Genomic DNA, 19,538 nt, shown 5'->3' with positions numbered 1-19,538 from the left:
CACCAAAGCTTATTAGATCTTGCAAAATTTGCCCTCCCCCATCCCCAGTTATTTCTCCCTCTCTCACTTCCTTTTCTCTGGCCACACTGGCCTCTAGGCTGTCCTTCCCACATGCCAAGCTGGATTCTGACCTGAGTCAGGCTGTATCACTCCAGTCTCCATTTTATTTTCCTTTCAGAATTAGCCATACCCGACATGTTATTATTTGTTTATGTTTATTGTCTGACACTCCCCAACCAGCATGGAAGTCTTGGGTCTCCCCGTCTGAATTCAGTCAGGTACATGCCACACAGCAGGTGTTCAGTCAAAGTCAGACTGCATGACTGGCTTACTTTGCACAAGTCCCTCTCTTCTCTGGACCTCAGTCCCCTCCTCTGAAAAGGGGCCCTCAATTCCCCTTTGCTGACTCCTCCTGGAGTGTGAAGCTCAAATGAGGTAGTGAATGTGCCCTGGGGAGACATCATGCCATTTTTCTTTCATGGTTCTCCTGGTGTTCACTCTCTTTTTCAAATGACAGGACTGAGACAACTTGTTAATTCGGACACTCTATTTTTTATTCTTGGAGTTAGATTGTTAGACTGTCCCCAGAAATGTCTGCCATGTTCCAGAAAACTCAACCCTCTGGCATCTTAACTAGGCCTTCCAGGCATTCCTGGTGGTGCACAGACATCCTTTGCCACATGACAGGTCTTGGCTTATGATCAGAAAACAGAGGCCTAGCAGCTCTCCCACAGGCCCACCAGCTCACATATGTTTTCTTTCCTCTACAGACATACCTCTTCTTTCTGTACCAATGGACTGGAACCCAATTTTGAATGTTTATGCCAGAGGCCAAGGAGTTCCTGCTATCTATTCACATGAGGCTCCACTGGTTGCTGAACATATTTCACTTTTGTATCTCCTTAGCCTCTTCAAGTTCCTAGGCTGAACAAAAGCCAGTAAGTTTAGAAACGTTTGCAGCTCTCAGAGTATTTGCCATGTACTTATTTGCAAATACCTGGTAAAAGGTGAAGGGATAAAGCTCTGGTTTTACTCAGAGAGCTGGAGCCCAGGAGGTAGGAAACCTGTGCTCATTCAGTCAGTCATTCATCAAACTTGTATTGAACTCCTGTAGGCAATGGAAATACAGCTTGGAATAAGACAGACAGGTGTTTTCTGCCCTCATGAAGTAGAGTTGATTGTGTGTGTGTGTGTGTAACAGAAAACAAAGATGTAAACAAGGAATTACACAAAATGATTCAAATAGCTGTAAGTGGAACAAAGAGTATGAAATAGGTGTGATGGAGAGGGTGAATGGTTCAGGGGGCATGGTCAGGAAAAGCCTTTCCAGAAGGTGACCTTTTGGGAGAGAACTGAATGGTGAGAAGCTGGCCATGCAGACATCTGGGCAAAGGATGTCCAGGAACATGCTCAATGTGTTTGAGGAACAGCAAAGAGGTGAGAAAGAGTGATGTGAGGAAGGGGAGCAGGTAGATGCCTGGAAAGTCAGGCAGGAGCCAGCTATAGGGCCTTGAAGGCCATCATATCATCATTTATTTGTTCTTTCATTCATTTGACACGTATTTATTGAGCACCTACTGTGTGCTGAGACACAGAGATACTGCCTTCATAGCCTAATACACATAAGCAGGTAAAAAAAACAAACACAGGGTGGGGCAAATGTAGGTTTACAGTTGTTTGTGTGGAAAATAATACAATAATTAATAAATAATAGTACAAGAATAAACTCTGTGTGTCACGTACTCACAACTGTAAACCTACGTTGGCCCCACCCTGTTTAGAAGTATGAATACCAGGTATGATACATATTAGGAAGTGTGGCTTCCAATAGTTCAGCGCCCCTCTAAGGGTAGAGGAAGTTGAGGCCTGCTAACAGAAAGGGGGTTCTCCTGCTGCTGATGCAGGCTGCACCCGAGGACCCAGGCAGCCAGGGACCCCGCCTTTCCGCCTCCCCTCCCCTTCCCTCCCCGTCCCTTCCCTTCCCTCCCCTCCCCTCAGGGTGGCTGAAGAGCCTGGGCACGGAAGGAAGGACTAGTCGGAGGGTCCAGAACCGGGTGGCTGGCAGCAGGGGCCCGGCAGCGCCCAGGTGACCCTGCCGCCGGAGGCGGGGGTGAAGGGGACCCGGCTGCTGTGGGGACACTCCCCTTCCTGGGCCCCGGCACCCAGGTCGGTGTTTACGCGCCCCGGGTCGGGGCGGGGGACAGAGGAGAGGGGCCTCGGAGGGAGTCACGAGTGTCGGGGAGGTCTGCGGGGTCCGCGTGAAGTCCGGGCGTCCCGGGCTGATTTAACAGGCCCGGGGGCAGGGGGCGGTGCCTGCGGAGGAGGGGCGGAGGGAGGCTCCGGAGCGATTTCAAATTTCCCTCGTCCCCTCCCCTCGCTCCCCCCGCGGGGAGGCCGGGCTCTGAGTGGCTGCGGCGGGGGCGCCCCGGGGCGGGGGCGGGGCGAGCGCCGGGCCGGGGCTACAAGGGGGCGCGGCACCGCCCCCTGCCCACCCTCTCGCGCTGCCCCGTCCGGCCCGCGCTGCTCGCTCGCAGCAGCTGCCCCCGGCCGCAGCCCGCGTGGACGCCCCGAGCGTCCCCGACCGACGCCACCGGCCCGCTGGCAGGCCGACGAGCCAGAGGCCGCGCCCGGCCGGCAGCGCGGGGGTTAAGCGGCCCAAGTAAACGCAGCTCGGCGATCGGCGCCGGAGATTCGCGAGCCGAGCGCCCGGCGCGGCCGCCCGCCGACCTCCCGCCCGCCTGCCCGGACCCGCGGCCCGACCTCGGAGCCGCGCCCGCGCCAGGCTCTCGACAGGTGAGCGCCCCGCGGCCCCGGGGAGGCCCGCCCCGCCCGTCCCGGGGTTCCTGGGCCGGTGGGGGAGGGGGCCGGGGGGCGGGCGCTGCAAGCGGGGACCCTGTCCCCGGTACCTCCCGGGCAGGCGGCTCGCAGCCGGCTGGCACCAGGCATGCCGGGGGGGAGAGGTCCCGGACCCCACTTGCGGGAAGCGGGCAGGGCTAAGGGGGGGCCGGGGGTGTGTCTTGCAGGGATTCGAGTGGAAGGGCTCCCCTTGCCGGAGCCCGGGACCCCGAGGAGGGCGGAGGTCACTCCAGGGGAGGAGGGTCGCGCGGCCTTCCTGGGGTCTAGCGTCGCGGGGAGGAGGTGACCCTCTGGAGGGAAGGGGGGCTCAGCGGGAGGGGTGCCCTTACCTGGCCGCGGCTGGAGAGGGAGCCTCCTTGGGGAGGGGGGCTGAACAGAAGAGAGAGTTGGGGCATCCGACGTCCGTGCCTTCTGACTTGGACCTGGGGGTTCAGCTGAGAGAACTTTCCCCCCACCCGAGACAGAACAGCGAGTGGGCGCGGGTGCCGGCGAGCAGGGGGCGGGCCGCGCGCCAGGGCCCCTGGCTCCCGGTGCGCCCTACCTGAGCCTCGGAGGGCGAGGCGCGGCGGGCTGCCGGGATGCCCTCGGGGGGGCCGCCGTCCCCGGGCACACCTGGCCCGCGGAGCCGCGGGGGGCGGCGCCGCCCTGCCCCGCCGCTCTGCCTGCCTGGGGGCTCACTTTCCTTTTTTCCCTCTTCCGCGGTGAGGCTGGTCCCACTTTCCAAACTTGCAAGCTGAGGCCTCAAGACTCGTACCTAGCGCCACCTCCTAGAAGACAGGCTTCCTCCGCCGTGCGACTGCTTGGCGAGGGAGGGTGCATGCGAGTCCCACTTCCCAGGCTAGAAGGGGGAAGCGGAGGGCGGACTTGGTAAGCTGGCAGCAAGGAGCTGCTCTGGGCGCAGCTTTTCCTGCTTCAGTTACTCACCTGTGGCAGGGAAAGGCTGCAAGAGTTGCGGGCCCAGCCCTAGCCCCAGCCCCAGGCCGGCGGTTCCAGCCTGCCCGCTTCCCTTAGCCCCTGGGCCGAGGGAGACGGCTGGGCCTCTATGCTTCCACCTCCCCGCACCTGCTTCCCGATCCTCTGCCCTCAAGGCGAAAAGTTCATGAGTTAAAACAGAATTAAAAATAGAGTATAAACCTTGGACCACCTCCTGACTTCTGGATGCTCTGGGTTTTGACCAACTGGTGGCAGTTGGTTTGGGGAAGCAAATCCCTGCCCCGGCTCACTCTAAAGTTCCCAGGAGGCTGACCTGCTTTGCTTCTTGAGTGGAGGCCATTGGACCCCCCAGGTGCAGCCTCGATTTTTTTTTTCCTAGAGTTGAGATGATGGTACCTATTTGATAGGAACTGCACACAGTAATCCCTCAATAAAAGTTTCCACTCTTGGCATCATTATCTAGCATCTGGGCTAAGGAGGCTGCCCTCTTTAAGTTGTTGCATGAATCTTTGGCCCATGTTTAAATCTGTCCCAGGAAGTCTTTTGCTTTTTATATCTTTGTTATTACATCTGTGAAATGGGAACATGACGAATAACCCCAGATTATGTAAGAATTAAACCAGTTTATGCATGATTTAACCTCTAACCGTTGCCGCTCCTCAGATATCCAGTGGGTGGGATGGCCCCTTACCACGTACCACATTAAGCTCAGGTGGGGACTCAAAGGGATAGTGCTTGACATAGCAGGTGGTGAATGTTGACATCTGCATTAATTGACCAATAGCCCCTCTTTTAAGGGTAACCACTAATAAGACTTGGGGATAAGGGGGTACCCCTGCTGGCCCCTCCTTTCCTGCCTTCTTCCACCAAGGTATTGTTCCTGTCAGCTATGAAAGTTTTTCCAAATAATTGTCCTTGATTTGGGAGTTGGCAGGAAGGAGCACCTTTGTTCTTTTTTGAAAGGAGCCCTGGTTTTCTATCATGGGTTGGGGCCATTTTATACCTTTCCCCCCCAACCCCGCCCGCAAGCCTGGGGCCTACCGTGAATCCTTAATTGTAGATCTAAGTAAGATCCTTTCCCTTCCCCTTTGGGGTGGAGAGGGCTGAGACAAAGGGCCAGGTCTGGGGTTGGCTGCATCCTGCTCCTTAAAACCATAGGCATAACCCCCTCCCCTTGCAAATGTTGGAAGGTGGTGGTGGTGGGGGGGAGCATCTGGGAGCTGCAGGGGGCTAAGGGGAGGAGCTAGGGAGGTGAAGTTGGGGGAGGCTACTTCCCTTTCTTCCCTTCCTCCAGCCACGTGGGGCCTATGTCTCAGAAGTGCCTGTCTTCCCTCATTATTGCAACCCCAGGGACCTGCTTGCGATGTGGGCTTTGGGCAAGTTCTTCCAGGAAAACTTATCTTGAGATTGAGTCCTTTGTCTCAGATCAGCTCTCATGCCAGCTGTCCGGCCTCCAGTCTCAGCCACCTTTTCCAATTTCATCTGACATGGTCCTCGCTAAAACTGAAACTCTGGGTCCTACCCTATGGCAAGATCCCCCTCCCCATAGCCCTTGATAGCTACAGGACCTCAACTGAGGCATGCGCTTGTTGAGTGAGTTTTTTAAAGATCATAAATTTAGGGTGATTTTTCATTTTCTTTGGGCTGGAGGAGTCCAGAATACCTCATTTTCCTTGCACACCACCCTCTTTGTAAAGTGATGGATGGACTTGTCTCTCTTGTGGGGAGCTGATGTTCTCGCTGGGCCCCTTTTACAGCTGATGGAACTGAGGTTCTGGCATACCCGGTCACTTACACACCTTGGTGGCTAGTTCTTTTCAGAATGCTTTCTCATCTGCCACTATCTCAGGACATAGTTTGCCACTTCAGCAGGGAAAACGCCCAGGGCAGGTTACAGGTGTGTCTGGCCATGGCTGGAAGAAGTGGCCTGGTAGATGGCAGAGGAAGCCTGCACATAGGGCTGCTGCATCCTACTTTTTAAGGTTGTAGGCAGAACTCCCACCCCTTTCTTGATTTTTGTTTTGTTTATGTCTGTATAATGGGTACAAGTTCACAAGTACCCAGTAGAGTGACTATAAGGACTAAATGGAATCCAGGGGCCTTTTAGCTAAGCAAGGTTTAGTTTGTCATTAACAAGTTAGATGGGGGTCCCTAAATATTGTAAAATGTTTGTTATTTGTTGGGTCGTGTTATTTGTCCGAGGCAATAGAAAGACCAAAGGGGTTTGGGCTTTAAAGTTGAATCTGGATTTATATCCCTATTTGCTCCATTTATAAGCTGGTGAACTGAGCCTCAGTTGTTCCTTCTGTAAAATAGGGATCATTGTTGGCCAATCCCAGGGGATGTTGACATTTAAATAAGTTGAATTGCTATAGATTTAAAAACGCACATGCCGAAGGTTCAATAAATGCTGCATGTTATGTAGTAAACACTCAAGTATTGGTAAATGGTTATGGCTGACTTCCAGGAAGAAATACAGTCCTGTTAGCATTGTCAGGTTTTTCCAGGGAGTGAGCAAAGAGCCGGGTACTGTTTGTGCAAGAAATTTGAATATTTCAGAAACTGACTTTTACTGTATTTGATACAAATGAAAACCAAATTCACCTTCCAGTGCTAAGAAGAAACTAGTCCTCACCTGTGAGCTCGGTCCCAAGGGAACCCGTGCTTTGCTTTCCTTCTGGGGCCTCAGTTTCTTCCAGGATTGGAGGAAAATGTAGTCAGGACCAGGAGCCCTACCTAAGTGGAGGGAGAGGATCCCATGGAAAGGACAGAGTAGTGAAGAAAGGAAGGTGAAGTCTTAGATTTAGGAGGGCACTGCTGTCACCCTGGGACCGGCTTCACAAGCAGATGGAGGACAGTTTTGGGTAACTGTGGGAGGAGATTCTTTGGAATCTGCAGTCACTGGCTTCTGTTCATGTTCTCTGAGCAGCTTGCCTGGCCCAGTTGCTTAAGTCACTTCACCCACAGAGACTTTCTTTCTTTCTTTCTTTCTTTCTTTCTTTCTTTCTTTCTTTCTTTCTTTCTTTCTTTCTTTCTTTCTTTCTTTCTTTCTTTCTTTCTTTTTCTTTCTGTCTTTCCATCCATCCATCCATCCATCCATCCATCCATCCATCCATCCATCCATCCATCCATCCATCCAGTGTGGTTTATGGCCTCTGCCCTTGTGCAAACCCTTGCCTGTTCCCCTCCCCCAAACCCTCTGCTTTTTGGTTTTGCAAGTTAAGGCTCAAACTTAAGTTTTCTCAAAAATGGTCTTTTACAGTCTTCAAAATTTGTGGGAGGGGGAAATTTGTGAAATAATGAGCAGGAAATTAGAAATGCATTTCCAAAAATGACTGAGAATGGATGGGTGGGAGAGAGATAAACAGTTGTCCGTGGGAAAAGGTTCTTAACCAATAAATTTCCTTTTGGAGACAGGTGATGCTGACCAGGTATGTGGGAGAGGGAGTGCAGGGGGAGGAGGGCCCAACCTGGCTGGGGGCGGGGGCTCTCATCCTAAGGCTGAGAGTAAATTTCCTTGGATCATCCCCTCCCTTTTTTCCCCCCTGCTCTCATTCTATAATTCTTATTAGTTAGATGTTGAGTCTCCTGGCCTGGTGGAATCTCCTGTGGCCATTTGTCTTTAATGTTCTGTTTTCTGGGTGATATCCTCAGCTGCCAACCCTCTATTTGAACTTCTGTCTTGTGCTTTGAAGAGTTCTTGTTCTACAAATTCCATTTATAATGGTGTCTTCATCTTGTTTTTATCTCCCTGAGAAAGTGAATCCTAGTGTTCAATGCTCCTTCTAATACTTATTTCTGAATATAGTTGTTTTTACTGTTTTCATTTTTAATATTTAAGTTTTGAATGTTACCTCCATATTTGAGAGGGACCAAAATTGTCTGTGGGACTTGAAAACTGAAGGGCCTCTTTGTGAAGCAATGACTTGAACTTGTCTTTTGGTCTCCCAAAATTGGAAGGAAATTCTCTGCTGTTGGGTCTGTCTTATTTCCCAGAGCAGAGGAATCTTCTAGTACCCTGCCTGGGAGGTACAGGCCTGGCTGCAGGGAAAGAGTACTGCTGGGGAGGTCTCAGTCTGCCCTCAGTCTGACCCCTCTGTCAGGTGTCCTCTGCTGCAGGCTGGGTGGAGGACTGGTTGCCTCTAGAACAGGCTGGGGACGGGAACATGGGGGGTACCTAATTATTTCTTTTTCATCCTTCCCTGCAGCCCTACCTTCTGACGTTAATTGGGCCTCTTCCTAAACAGCATTTGTTTGCAGTTGCATTTGCTTCCTGTTGCAAGTGGACATGCTTGGGCCCCCACTGGGGCTGGCTCCAGGGCTTCCACTGGACTCCAGATCCTGGAGAAGGGATACTGCCCCTTGGTCGGTGTTCCCAGCAGCCAGCACAGTGCTGGGCCCCTGGCACCCTGGCTCCATGACTATGCTCTGTGACTTGGCTAAAGCAGCAAAAGTAGGCATTGCTCAGAGTGTCATGTAGCTGCAGCACTGGAACCCACAGGAGACATTGAGAGGAAACCAGCTCACCTGGGATGAGGTGAGAAGTGGAGTGTTAACTAGGCTGGATGCCTGAACAGGCAGGTGCTGTTGACAGATTTTCTGGGTGGTTCTGGGTTTTTCTGGGTTATATGGGAGGAAGTGTGCAACTGGATGATAGGATTTGGAGAATTCTGAGCAAATGTGTATAAAGGTGTGGGTGGAATCTTATCTTCTTGAGCTCTTGGCAAAAGGATACCTGTAGTGTAAGAGCTGTGTAGGTTTTGGGGTGAACCAACCTTGTTATTATCCTGTCTCCTAGCTTTCTTTTCCCTTCTACCCTCCTAACCCACTGGCAGCTGCATGAGGACAGGGGCTGTCTGGCCGTTGTCTGCCTTTGAATCGCAGCGCTGAGCATGGTACCTGAAACATAGCATGAACCTCCTATCTGATGAATGGGTAAGCGGGGCCTTTCACAGTGTCTGGAACTGTCCTAGGATGTAATGTGTTGAGCTATAAGCACAGTTATATTAAATATTAATATGTGATTGTTCAATATTAAATATGATTGTAGCCATTACCTAAGGCCACCCAGCCCGTGAGGGGTAGAATCCGGATTGAAATGCTGTTAAATTTCTTTGAGACCTTTGTCCTCACGTGGCTTGGACCCGCAGAACAGGCAGGGCGCACGATGTGTTGGGTTAAGGCGCTCTGCCTGCCGGCCTGCTGCACCCCTGTGCTGAGGTGGGTAGGCCTGAAACCCCACCACCAGGTAACTGGCTAGTTTTTTTAAAGTCACTCAGCTGGTTGAGTGTTGTCCCATGCACCAAGAGGTCCCCAGTTTGATTCCTGGTCTGGGCCCAGGCCCAGATTGTGGGCTCAATCCCCAGTAGGGGGCGTGCAGGAGGCAGCTGATAGATGTTCCCCTCTCGTTTCTGTTTCTCTCTCCCTTCCTCTCTTTATAAAAAATCAATAAAAGCATATTTTTTAAAAAGCCTATCTCTGTATATAATTCCCTTTATTTTAACCTCATATAGTTACAGGGTTTTTTTTCTTGTGGTGAAAACTTTTAAGCTCTACACTCAGCAACATTCAAGTGTACAGTGTAGTATTAACCATATGCCCCACGCCTCCCAGGACTTGTTTATCTTAAAACTGGAGGTTTGTACCTTCTGACCACCTTCACCCACTCCCTCTACCTCCTACCTCTTAGTTTTCCTTTGTATTGTGAAAATTTTGTTTTGTAATCCTCACCCGAGGATACGTTTTTATTGGTTTTTTGTTGTTGTTGTTTGTTTTTTTTAGAGAGAGAGGAAGGGGGAGGGAGAGAGAAAGAAACGTTGACTGGTTGCCTCCCTTATGTACCCCGATGGGGGATTGAAGCCACAACCTAGGGATGTGGCCTGACCCAGAACTGAACCCGCAGCCTCTTTGGTGTACGGGAGGATACTCCAACCAACTGAGCCGCTTGGCCAGGGCTGAAAATTTTGTGTTATAAAAAAATAAGTAATGCCCTGGCCAGTGTGGCTCTCACACCGATGTTTCTCTCTCCCTCTCCCTTCCTCTCTCTCTAAAACCAATAAAAGGCATGTCCTTAGGTAAGGATGAGAAAAGAAAAGTAATACACAGGACTTACTTTCTGATTATGATGGAGATAATCTGTAAGTGCTCCCATATGGAAGCAACTAGAAATGCTGTCTAAATTTTTTTGTGTGTGCAGAGCTACTAATCTCCATAGAAAAGAAATCTTGGGGCCAAAAGAGGGAAACTAAAAATAAGAAAACACAAACGTGGTGATATCCAAGGAGAATATTGGTGAAATTTTTCAATAAGGTTGGCAGGCTTGCCTTAGCAGGTGTGAGCACTTATAAAGCTATGATGGTTGAAAGTGGTGGCAAAGGGTAAATGACAAAAGGAAAGTGAGCCCAGAAACATCCTCTGTACATAGTGGATCTTTATAAATGAGGTGGAGTTGGGGCATAGTTATTCTAGGTGTCTGGGTTTCCTTGTAGGGGAAGATGAGATTCCCGCCTCATACCATGCAGATAGTTTTAGGTTGAAAGGATCATTTGAACCACCACTTTCAAAGGAAGAAATGATTCTTGGACGTCTGTGTTTTGAAGTCTGCTTTCTGATTATAAAATTAACACGAGCATATGGTGGTCAGTCAGTTTCTTCACAAGGACCTTCCTGAGAGATCAGACTTTTTACAGTTAGAGAAAAAAAAATGGGGGAGGAACATGGCTTAATGCATGTGCTAACAAATTAGTAAATGGGATTGTACTGAGGTGTGCAGACTTTTCACTTTACATGGCCTCATCTAAAAATAGTTACCTTGTTCTTGACCTCAGTAGTATTCCCCACTTGAACTGCATGTAATTTGGCCAGACCTTCTATTGCTGGTCATTTGTTGCAGCTTTTGCTGTGACAAATGGGACAGCAGTGACCATCTTGCACACAGGTCTTAGTGAGAACTTTGGGTTAGGTCAGTTTCTAGCAGTAGGATCCTGTACCTGGATATATGGACAGTTGGCCTTTTAGATCATACTGTCAGATTGCCAATAGGCTTACTCAATATCTCCACTGTGTTGGCTTATAGACAGTTTGAGATTTAAGGCATTGGCGGTAGCAGTGAGTGCAGCCCACTGAGGGGCAGAGCCAAGGCAGTGGCTTTTCAGAATATTGGTCCCCTTCCTTCCTCACCTCCTTGGGAGCAGCCAGAGGGCTCTTTGACTTTGGTTTTGTCAAGGGGCACACATGGTCCCAGGAGTGGGCATGGCAGCTCCCAGCACCCTCTGCTCCTTAATGCTGCCCCACTCATCATTCTGCTGGTTATTCCTGGCTTCCTTCTCCATTTGAACACCCTTCTAAGGGTTTCTCAAATAACTGTAGGAGAAGGGGGCTGGTTGCTTGCACTCTGTTTATATAGGGTAAAAAGTTTGACTATAAACTCCAGTTTAATTTGCCATATCTTTTCAGATCTTTATGGTCCTAGTTTGTTTTTTCTTTCTGTGAATTGTCTAAAAGGTAATGGTACATAATTTTATCACAACCCATTCACAGATGTAACATCTAAGTGTTTGTTAGTATTTTGCTATTATGAGCAATGCTGCAAGGAACATCCTCACATAGCCAATATTTTATACTTGTCCAATTTGACCCCTACTGGGATCCATTCTTTTGATAATTCTGATAAATATGCAAAAGCCCAGTCAGTGTTTGCTATAAGAAGACCTAGAGGCACTGAGCAATTCTCAAATGCCTTCTGAGTCATCAGGGATGAGGGATACTTTGCTTTGTGTGAGGCATAGCTGGGAAGTCTGGCAAGACGGCAGACGGGAATGCGTTATTTCCATGTCTCAGGATTTTGTCACCTCCTTTGGGATCCTTAGCACCAACCATGCAGGGAATTAATTAGGCAGAGTCTCTTCATTTTACAGATGATAAAACCTGGGGTTTGAGAAAAACATCGAGGGCTTTTGCTTTCGTGTGAATCTAATCTATTCTGGAATTTAGTGGAGATTCCTTATCAAGCAAAGGCAATGAACTGGGACCTCGAGTTCTATTTTCTGGCCCCCTCGCCTTTGTACTTACCCTCCCCCATGCCTGGTGCCTCCCAGCCTTTCCACTCACTTGGGGGGTGTTCTTCCCTGGGTTTACCTTGTATAACTATTTACCATACTGTTTTTAAGGTGTTTCAAAACCTGTCCCCTGGATGAGGCCTCAATCGCCGTCATTTAGTTGCTGTGTGGGCCTGGGCAGGGGGTCTGCCGTCCCCCCCCCCCCCCCACGAGCTTCACAGTCATAAGTTTGGTTTTGCTGAGCTGCATAATAAGGGCTCCATTTCAGATATGCTTTTGGAATCTTGGACAGCGGGAGCAGCTAAGAAAGACTTGCCCTTCAAGGGGGAAGATTCAGAAGTCTAGAGTCCCCTCCCAGAGGCTGTGGAGAAGGCTTTTCTTTAAATAGGGGAGGTGGGAATATCTTTCAACCTCTCCCTTTTTATTTCACTGAATCTAAGCCCTGGGGCACTGATGGTGGGGCGGGGATACCCAAGTGGCCTCCCTCCCACCTACTTCCTGGTTATACCTCCCCACCCCCTTTCCTGCATTGTGAGTTTAATTAATGTAATTAACATTTACAAGGTGCTGTGAAATAGCTCTGCTGCTGGTGCCAGCCTGGAGGAAATGAATGACATCACTTCTCAGCTTCATGGATGGGTTGGGGGGATGGTGCGTTTCAGGGCCTCCTCCATGAGTCTAATTGGGGATGCCACTCACCCTGATGTCTGCCACATTGCATTTGTACACGTCTGACCTGGTTCAGTTTGAACACGAGCACCCTTTACTAATGAGGCAGGGCCTTGCAGGAAGAACCTTGAGGGTGAGCCCACCTTTCAGTGCTGCCCACCCTTCAATCACGTGCTGGACCCCAACCTCTGGGAGAGGGTCAGTCAGGGTTCACTCTGCATCAAGAGGTTCGATCACTATCTCCTGTGAAGGTAAATACTCTGCTGGTATACCCTTTCCATCAGCCAAAAAACTGTAGCCCCTGGGATGGGGAGGGTGCATTGTTTTAACTTTATCCTGTACAGCAGTTACAGGCACGTGTCCTGGACTGCCTGGGCATGAGTCTTAGGGCTGCTACTTTGTTGGGTGACTTAATTCATCTGAACCTGTTGAGAGCAGATTGATAACAGGACCTGCCTCAGTATGGAGTGCAGGTTAAGAGATGTTCCTACTGCCTTTAGCTTAAAGTAGGAACCTGGGAACTGTTACTACAACTGCCTAGTGACAAGGCGCAGTTCGAAAGCTGGTATGCCAGCCACTCTGGGAAAATCCCATAGGAAGGTGCCACCTCTTTCAGGGAGGTAACATAGCCAATTTATCCTTTAGCCCTGGAATGATCACACAAGATAAAGCAGTGGGCTTGTATTGGGGGAATACATTATCCGGGAAATGTCAATCTTGAGTCACTAGAAGCCAAACAGATATATGGGATGAGGTGTGGGAGATTTGTATCTATCCTTACACACCAGTCCCTGATGCTGATTTCTTCCTGTTGCCAAGAGCATGCATAGTTAAATTTGTGTGTTCTTACTTAACTTCCCTGGACTCAAGAACTTCAAGTCACATTGATCAAGTATGTCTTATGTTACTTAAATTATCTGCCTCAGTTTGCCCATCTGTAAAATAGGGCTAATAGTATTTACCACATTTAAGGATTAAATGAGTTAATACAGGTGAAGCACAGAAGAGTGCCTGACATCTAGTTAACACTGAAAAAATTACTATATTATGTGAGGGGATTTGTATTTTTACTTGAGGATTGTTACTCCTCAAGTTACTCTGAGGGAGTACTCTGAGGCAGAGGCCTGTGGGAGAAAGCATCCCTGCTTTTGAGATGTGGTTTCTGGAATCTGAGCAATAAGGAGGCAAGTGGTAGGGAGGTGGGAGGGCTTCAAAGCCAAGGGAACAGCAGCGGTTCACACCTGGGGCTGACTTTACTTATCTCTGTAGAATGTGGACAGGGGTAGAGGAACAGAGCTGGGCATCTTCCAGTCATGGGTGCAGGTTCTGGACGCTGGTGTGTGTGGTGGCAGAAAGGCAACTAGGGAAGTTAATGTCATCGCAAACCCAGAGTGATGAAAACTCGGAAGGAATATTTTATGAAATCACATTGAATTATATAACTGGAAAGAGTATTTTTACCTGCTTAGTTTACCCTAGGGCACCCAGGTAGCTGGGACGCTTATAGCTGGTTGGTTTTCTTCCCTGAATCTTCCTCCAGGGCCCATGGATCTGATTCCAGGGGCAGAGTTTTCCTGAATGTTGAGATCTGGCTTTGGGAAAGGGCTCTGCTCACATGTCCCTCAGGCAGGCTGGCAGCACAAGTTGGCAATGCTGAGGCCTTGGGGGAAGGCCTGAGGTAGTTAATCATTGTTGGCTCTGGGCAGTAGGCTCACCTGAGCCTGTCTAGTTGATTGACCCAGTTAGGGGCTGTCTGAGGGAAGTCTGGGTCCCCCACATGAGAGGAGGGAAGTCATGCCCTTAAGTTCAGCATATGATCTGCTACCAGCTCCTCATTAGAAACCATGAGTACCCCTTCCTCCACAGAGCTGCGCATGGATCCTCCTGGGGTCTTACACCCATGGCCCAGCCTCCACCTCGTGCCAGGCCACCCAGGTTACTTAGTTCACTGGTTTGGCCTGGGGTGAAATGCAGGAAATTAATTATTACTTTGGACCACACTCCAGCAGTTCTCCTGGGATTCTGGCTGCTTGGTCTCACCGGAACTGGCCATAGGTCAGCTAGCCTGTTCTTCCAAGTCAGGGCTGAGAAGCAGCTGATTAGGCCGGGTCAGACATTACCTTTTCCCTGGGGTTGGTGAGATTCCTTAACATGTGTTGAGAGGAACTGAACCTGCAACAGCCTAGAACCAATGGGGGTAAATGCCACATTATACTCTATCAGTGTATACATTTATATCCAGAACAGTGCCTCTTTAACTTGCATATTAATCATCCATGGGTCTTGTGAAAATGTCTATCCTGATTTAGTAGGTGCCCGAGATTCTTCAGTTCTAACTGCCTCCCAGGTGATTTGAAGGGTACGGGTTCTTAAGCCATGTGGAGAGTAGCAGAGGGTAGTTAGTTGCCCTACGCCCACGTCTGGGGAATGGACAGTTGCAGAGGATGGAATTGGGACCCCCACCCCCCCAGTTACATTGGGAATCCACCTGGGGGCGCTGTGGGACCTTCAGAGGGAGTCCCACAGCGCCCCCTGGTCGGCATGACGCCGGCGTCACCACTGCAGCCTTGTGGTCTAGGTGATGCTTCTAGAAGGGACCCCTACCCCGGATGCTAATGTGAGTCACCTGGCACTTTGTGTCATCTGGCTTTCTGTCTAATCTGTCACTATGTGGTAAGCTCCCGAGGTGGGCTCAGGGACCGAGACAGGGCTCCGGCTGAGACGGGGCTCGGGCCAGGAGTGCTTAATGCCTGCAGGCAGCCGTTCCCTGGGGAAGCTTTCCTAGGCTGGGTTCCACGTCATAAAGTTGTGCCAAATATTCTGGAGCTGTTGTGGGGAAACTAAGAAAAAGGAGTCTGGCCCTGGCCGTAGCTCAGTTGGTTAGATCATGGTCCCAATAAGCCAAGGTTGTGGGTTTGATTTCTGGTCAGGGCACATACAAGAATCAACCAATGAATGCATGGACGAGTGGAACAACAAATTGATGTTTCTATTTCTCTCCCTTCCTCTCTAAAAAAAAAATCAATAAAATTTTTTTAAAAAATTGAAAAAAGAGAGAAAATAGCAGTCTGAGTGCCTCACCCTGTACCTAGGCTCTAATTTTGCATTGGCCCCACTTTTTAGATGGGATATTTGTTTAACAGTAGTAAGGTCTATGTGTCAGTTTTCCTCTTCTATAAAATGGACCTACAATGATATTAGGAGGAATAAATGAGCGAAAGGTACAGGTTCTTGCTGCCAACAAATGTGGGCCAGGTGGAAGGTCACACAGCGCTTGAACCCATTTATGAAGACCTGGCCTGAGCTGGTCTTAGCTGAATAGCCTAGTGATGATGCCGTGACCAGGAGGGGCAGCAGTGGGGAGACAGAGGCCCAGAGCGGGGTAAGGCTGGAGCAGATGGGGGGCATGCCTCTTGTTAACTGTCCCAGTCCTTTGCCTGTGCCTCCTCTTATCCCTTCCATTCTTGGGAACTTGGGACTCTGAGCCCCAGCTGGTGAGGGAGGAGAGGAAAGAGCGACAGACCAGCAGACCAATGGGTCCCTGAGGTTGGGTTGGGGCGGGGCTTGTGCTGCCATGGAGAAGAGAGAAGCTGTTCTGTGGGGGAGGAGGGGGCGGTGGGAAGAGGACCTGGAGATTGAGGGGAAGGGAGAGAGCAAACAAAGGGGTCAGGAGGGAAAATAATGCACTGGCTTCCTGAGGCCCTGCAGAAGCTGGGCAGGGAGAAGGGGCCAGGGGCAGAGGGGACCAAGACTGGCGGCACACAAGGCCAAGGCAGGCGGTTCCTAAATGGCATTGTTTGAAGTGGCCAGCTAATTGCACAGAGCAGCCTGAGCCTCAGACCAAGGCCCAGCCTCCTCCTCTGTCCTGGGTGCTGGCATCTGAGCCTTCGGGCAGCCCGGTCACATGGAACCAAGTCCCGAGCCTCCGAGTTTGGTGAGGGGGCAGGCTATGGGGGGCAGTCTGGGTGGGTCCTTGGGCAGGAGCATCACCCTGAGAATATTTCCTAGAGTCTCTCTTGGCCTGAGGACATAGAGCCATAGGTGGGAAGTTTGGGGGTATGCTGCCCCCTCCAGCCCTTGCTTTATTGCTACCCCATCCGTTCTGACTCTCTCACAGGAAACAATGAAGGGAGACACCAGACAGCTCAGCAGAGAGGAGGACGCCAGCGGGAGGGAAGACTCCATCCTCACCAATGGGGACTGCAGCAACCAGTCCTCCGACTCAAAGGACGCGCCCTCGCCCCCGATACTGGAGGCTATCAGCACCCCGGAGATCAGAGGTGGCCGGGCCTGTGGGGAGGTGCGGTGGGGCAGACACTGGACCACAGCTGGGACAGGCGGGAGCATCCCTTCGAGCAGGCTGCAGGCAGATTGTGGGGAGAGGGTCTGGTCCCTGACAACCTCCACACCTCCCAGGGACGGGAAGGATGTGGGCAGAGCCAAGCCCGTTTCTCATCCCTGCCACGGCCCTTGGCCTCCTTCCTCTCCTCCCACCTCAGCTGAGACTGATGAGGTGACCCCAAGGTCACGATCCCTGTTTTTCCCCCAGTCACAATGGGGGTGGTCGCAGCATAGGCTGGGGTCTTCTGCTCTTCTGCAGTGGGGCCGGGGTGTCCCCTGCATCTGGGACTGACTGGGGAAAAACACTCAGGCTGGAGTGGCTGAGGCTTGTTTCCGTTTCCACCCTTTCCCCCCCACCCCTCAGCAGTTCCCAGGTCAGATGACCTGGGATCCTCCCCACCGAGGCTTTCTAACCCATCTGGTTAAGAAATCCTGTATTGTCCCATGTTCTTTTTGAGAACTACTTGAGCTGCACTGTCTGATAGGACTTTCTGCACGGGTGAAAGTGTTCTATTTCTGTATTCCCTACAGTAGCCACTAGCCACATGTGAGCACTTGAAATGCGGCTGATGTGGGAGGCACCGGATTGTTCATTTAAGTGTAGTTAGTGGCCACTGAATTGGGCAGCACAGTTCTGGAAGGAATTTGATGCCTTCTCTCACAAGAACCTTTAGTATTATTGTTTTGGGTCTTACAACGTGCCTGGCCCTGCTCACTGTTGCTTTATGAATACTTTGAGGTGATTATGAGACCTGAGTGGCTAAGAGTTAACCCTTGAGGATGCCAGTGGCTTTAGTGAAATCCCAGGCCATAACCCAGAGGAGGCCACAGAAGGCTGTCCAGCAGCAAAGGAAGCCATGGCTACTGACCTGCCTGGCGCTGCCCCTTCCACAGAACACAGACTCTGGTTCGCTTTCCTCTGCAGGCCGCAGATCAAGCTCACGACTGTCCAAGAGAGAGGTCTCCAGCTTGCTAAGTTATACTCAGGTATGGGCTCTACTCTGTCTTTGTCAGGATTCAGGGGAGTTCCCTTTACTTTCATTAAACGGGGTACACAAGGCCACCTAAATTGATGCCCAATAAATACTTGCTGAATGATGAATCTGAGAACTGCTAGGCACAGCACTCTGAACAACCTCACACTCAGGATGGCATTTGCTGCTGTTATATGCCAAGTTTTTTTTAAAATCATGAACATTTATATTACTTATGAAGTTTTTTTACTAGCTGGTTCCTGCATAATTTTTTAAATTACTTGTTTCTCAAACTGGATGATCAATTAATTACATTGATAAATTCCTAATGTAGCAAATTGTCCTTTTATTCCCAGAATGAGGCCAACTTCAACTTGGTCACATCATTTTGAATTTGATTTACTTTTTAGCATCTATTCATGAATAAAATGGATGTATGATTTTATTTCTTATATACCTGTGTCTAGTCTTAATGTACATTGGAAAGAACTTGCCTGGCTTATTCTAGGGAATTTTTTAGCAATCACTACAATATCTTTTAACACTTGCTGCAATATCAAGTTTTCTACTTGATCAGTTTTTCCTGGCATTACTTATGCCCTCTGTCTGGTTAATTATCCTAGAGTTTTGTCAATTTGGTTACCTTTTTTTCAAAGAACAAGTGTCAGGCATAAGGGACAAAGTCATGGATAAAAGTCGTGGACAAATGAAAGCTCCCCCTCATAGCTTCTGTTCAGGTGGGCACCCAGATGATGGGGATAGTGTGCAGGATGAGAGACTCAGGACAGCTGTTCTGGTAGATAGTTACCAGTAATAGTAATGAAAGCTCCTGCCTGGGCATTTTCTCTGTGCTGGCATTGGGTGAAGTGTGCTTTATTTCATTCTCACTATAACCCTGTTGTGTTATAAGGAGAGTACTGTTGTTCCAATTCTACTTAATTTTTTTAAATCATCACCTGAGGATATGATTTTACTGATTTTAGAGACAGGGGAAAGGGGGGGCGGAGAGAGGAAACATTGATGCATGAACGAAACATCAATCATTGCCTCTATATATATGCACCCTGATGGGAGATTGAACCCACAACCTAGGTATGTGCCCTGACTGGCAGCCTTTTGGTGTATGGGACAACGCTCCAACCAACTGAGCCACACTGGCCAGCGCTGTTGTTCCAATTTTAAAGAGAGGAATGGACTTATTCAAAGCCACATAGTTGGCAAGTGAAAGGTCAAGTTCTTAAGACTGGCCAGGTCAGACCTTGGGCCATACACCACCTCTCTTGTTTCTGAGCTCAGTTTTTGTTGGGTTTTGGTGTGCAGCATGGGATGTGCACTCGGGGGTTTCATGACTTGATATAGAACTGGTGCCATTTCTTCCTGGTCATTGTATCAAGAAGCTGCAATTTCTCCCAGACACTGAAACTGACCAGGCCTCCCTGCTAGGCATAGCCAAAGCAGCCTGAGGCATAGGCGCAGAAGTCTGCACGATGCGTATTGCCATCACACCATTTCTTTGGCTTTCTCTTTTTATTATTTTTAATTTATTTTTAATTTATTTGTTTTTTTGTTTAAAATATTACAGATGTGCCTTTTCTTTGGCTTTCTGATTCCACTGGGGCTTTATCTTTCAGCCCCATGTCTTCAACTCATGATCCTGTGATGTGAGCCACTGTAAAATCTTTTGGGAGCAAAATTAAGTAGTTAGAAA

General features: G+C 49.7%; 1 protein-coding gene across 1 annotated transcript in view; it reads left to right on the top strand.

The window, feature by feature from the left end:
* The first annotated feature begins 2,708 nt into the window (after positions 1–2,708).
* Positions 2,709–19,538, top strand: part of DNMT3B (DNA methyltransferase 3 beta) — a 38,454-nt gene continuing 21,624 nt past the window's right edge. Inside the window, exons 1-3 of the mRNA XM_087818797.1 lie at positions 2,709–2,793; positions 16,633–16,795; positions 17,782–17,843. Of these exons, the coding sequence (XP_087674923.1) occupies positions 16,639–16,795; positions 17,782–17,843 (219 nt within the window). The 5' untranslated portion in view covers positions 2,709–2,793; positions 16,633–16,638. The remainder of the gene's footprint in view (positions 2,794–16,632; positions 16,796–17,781; positions 17,844–19,538) is intronic.

This window comes from Miniopterus natalensis, chromosome 7, assembly GCF_054644295.1.
Source record: "Miniopterus natalensis isolate mMinNat1 chromosome 7, mMinNat1.hap1, whole genome shotgun sequence".
Lineage (NCBI taxonomy): Eukaryota > Metazoa > Chordata > Mammalia > Chiroptera > Miniopteridae > Miniopterus > Miniopterus natalensis.
The sequence above is the reverse complement of the archived record's forward strand: the minus strand, read 5'-3'. Positions and strand labels throughout refer to the sequence as shown.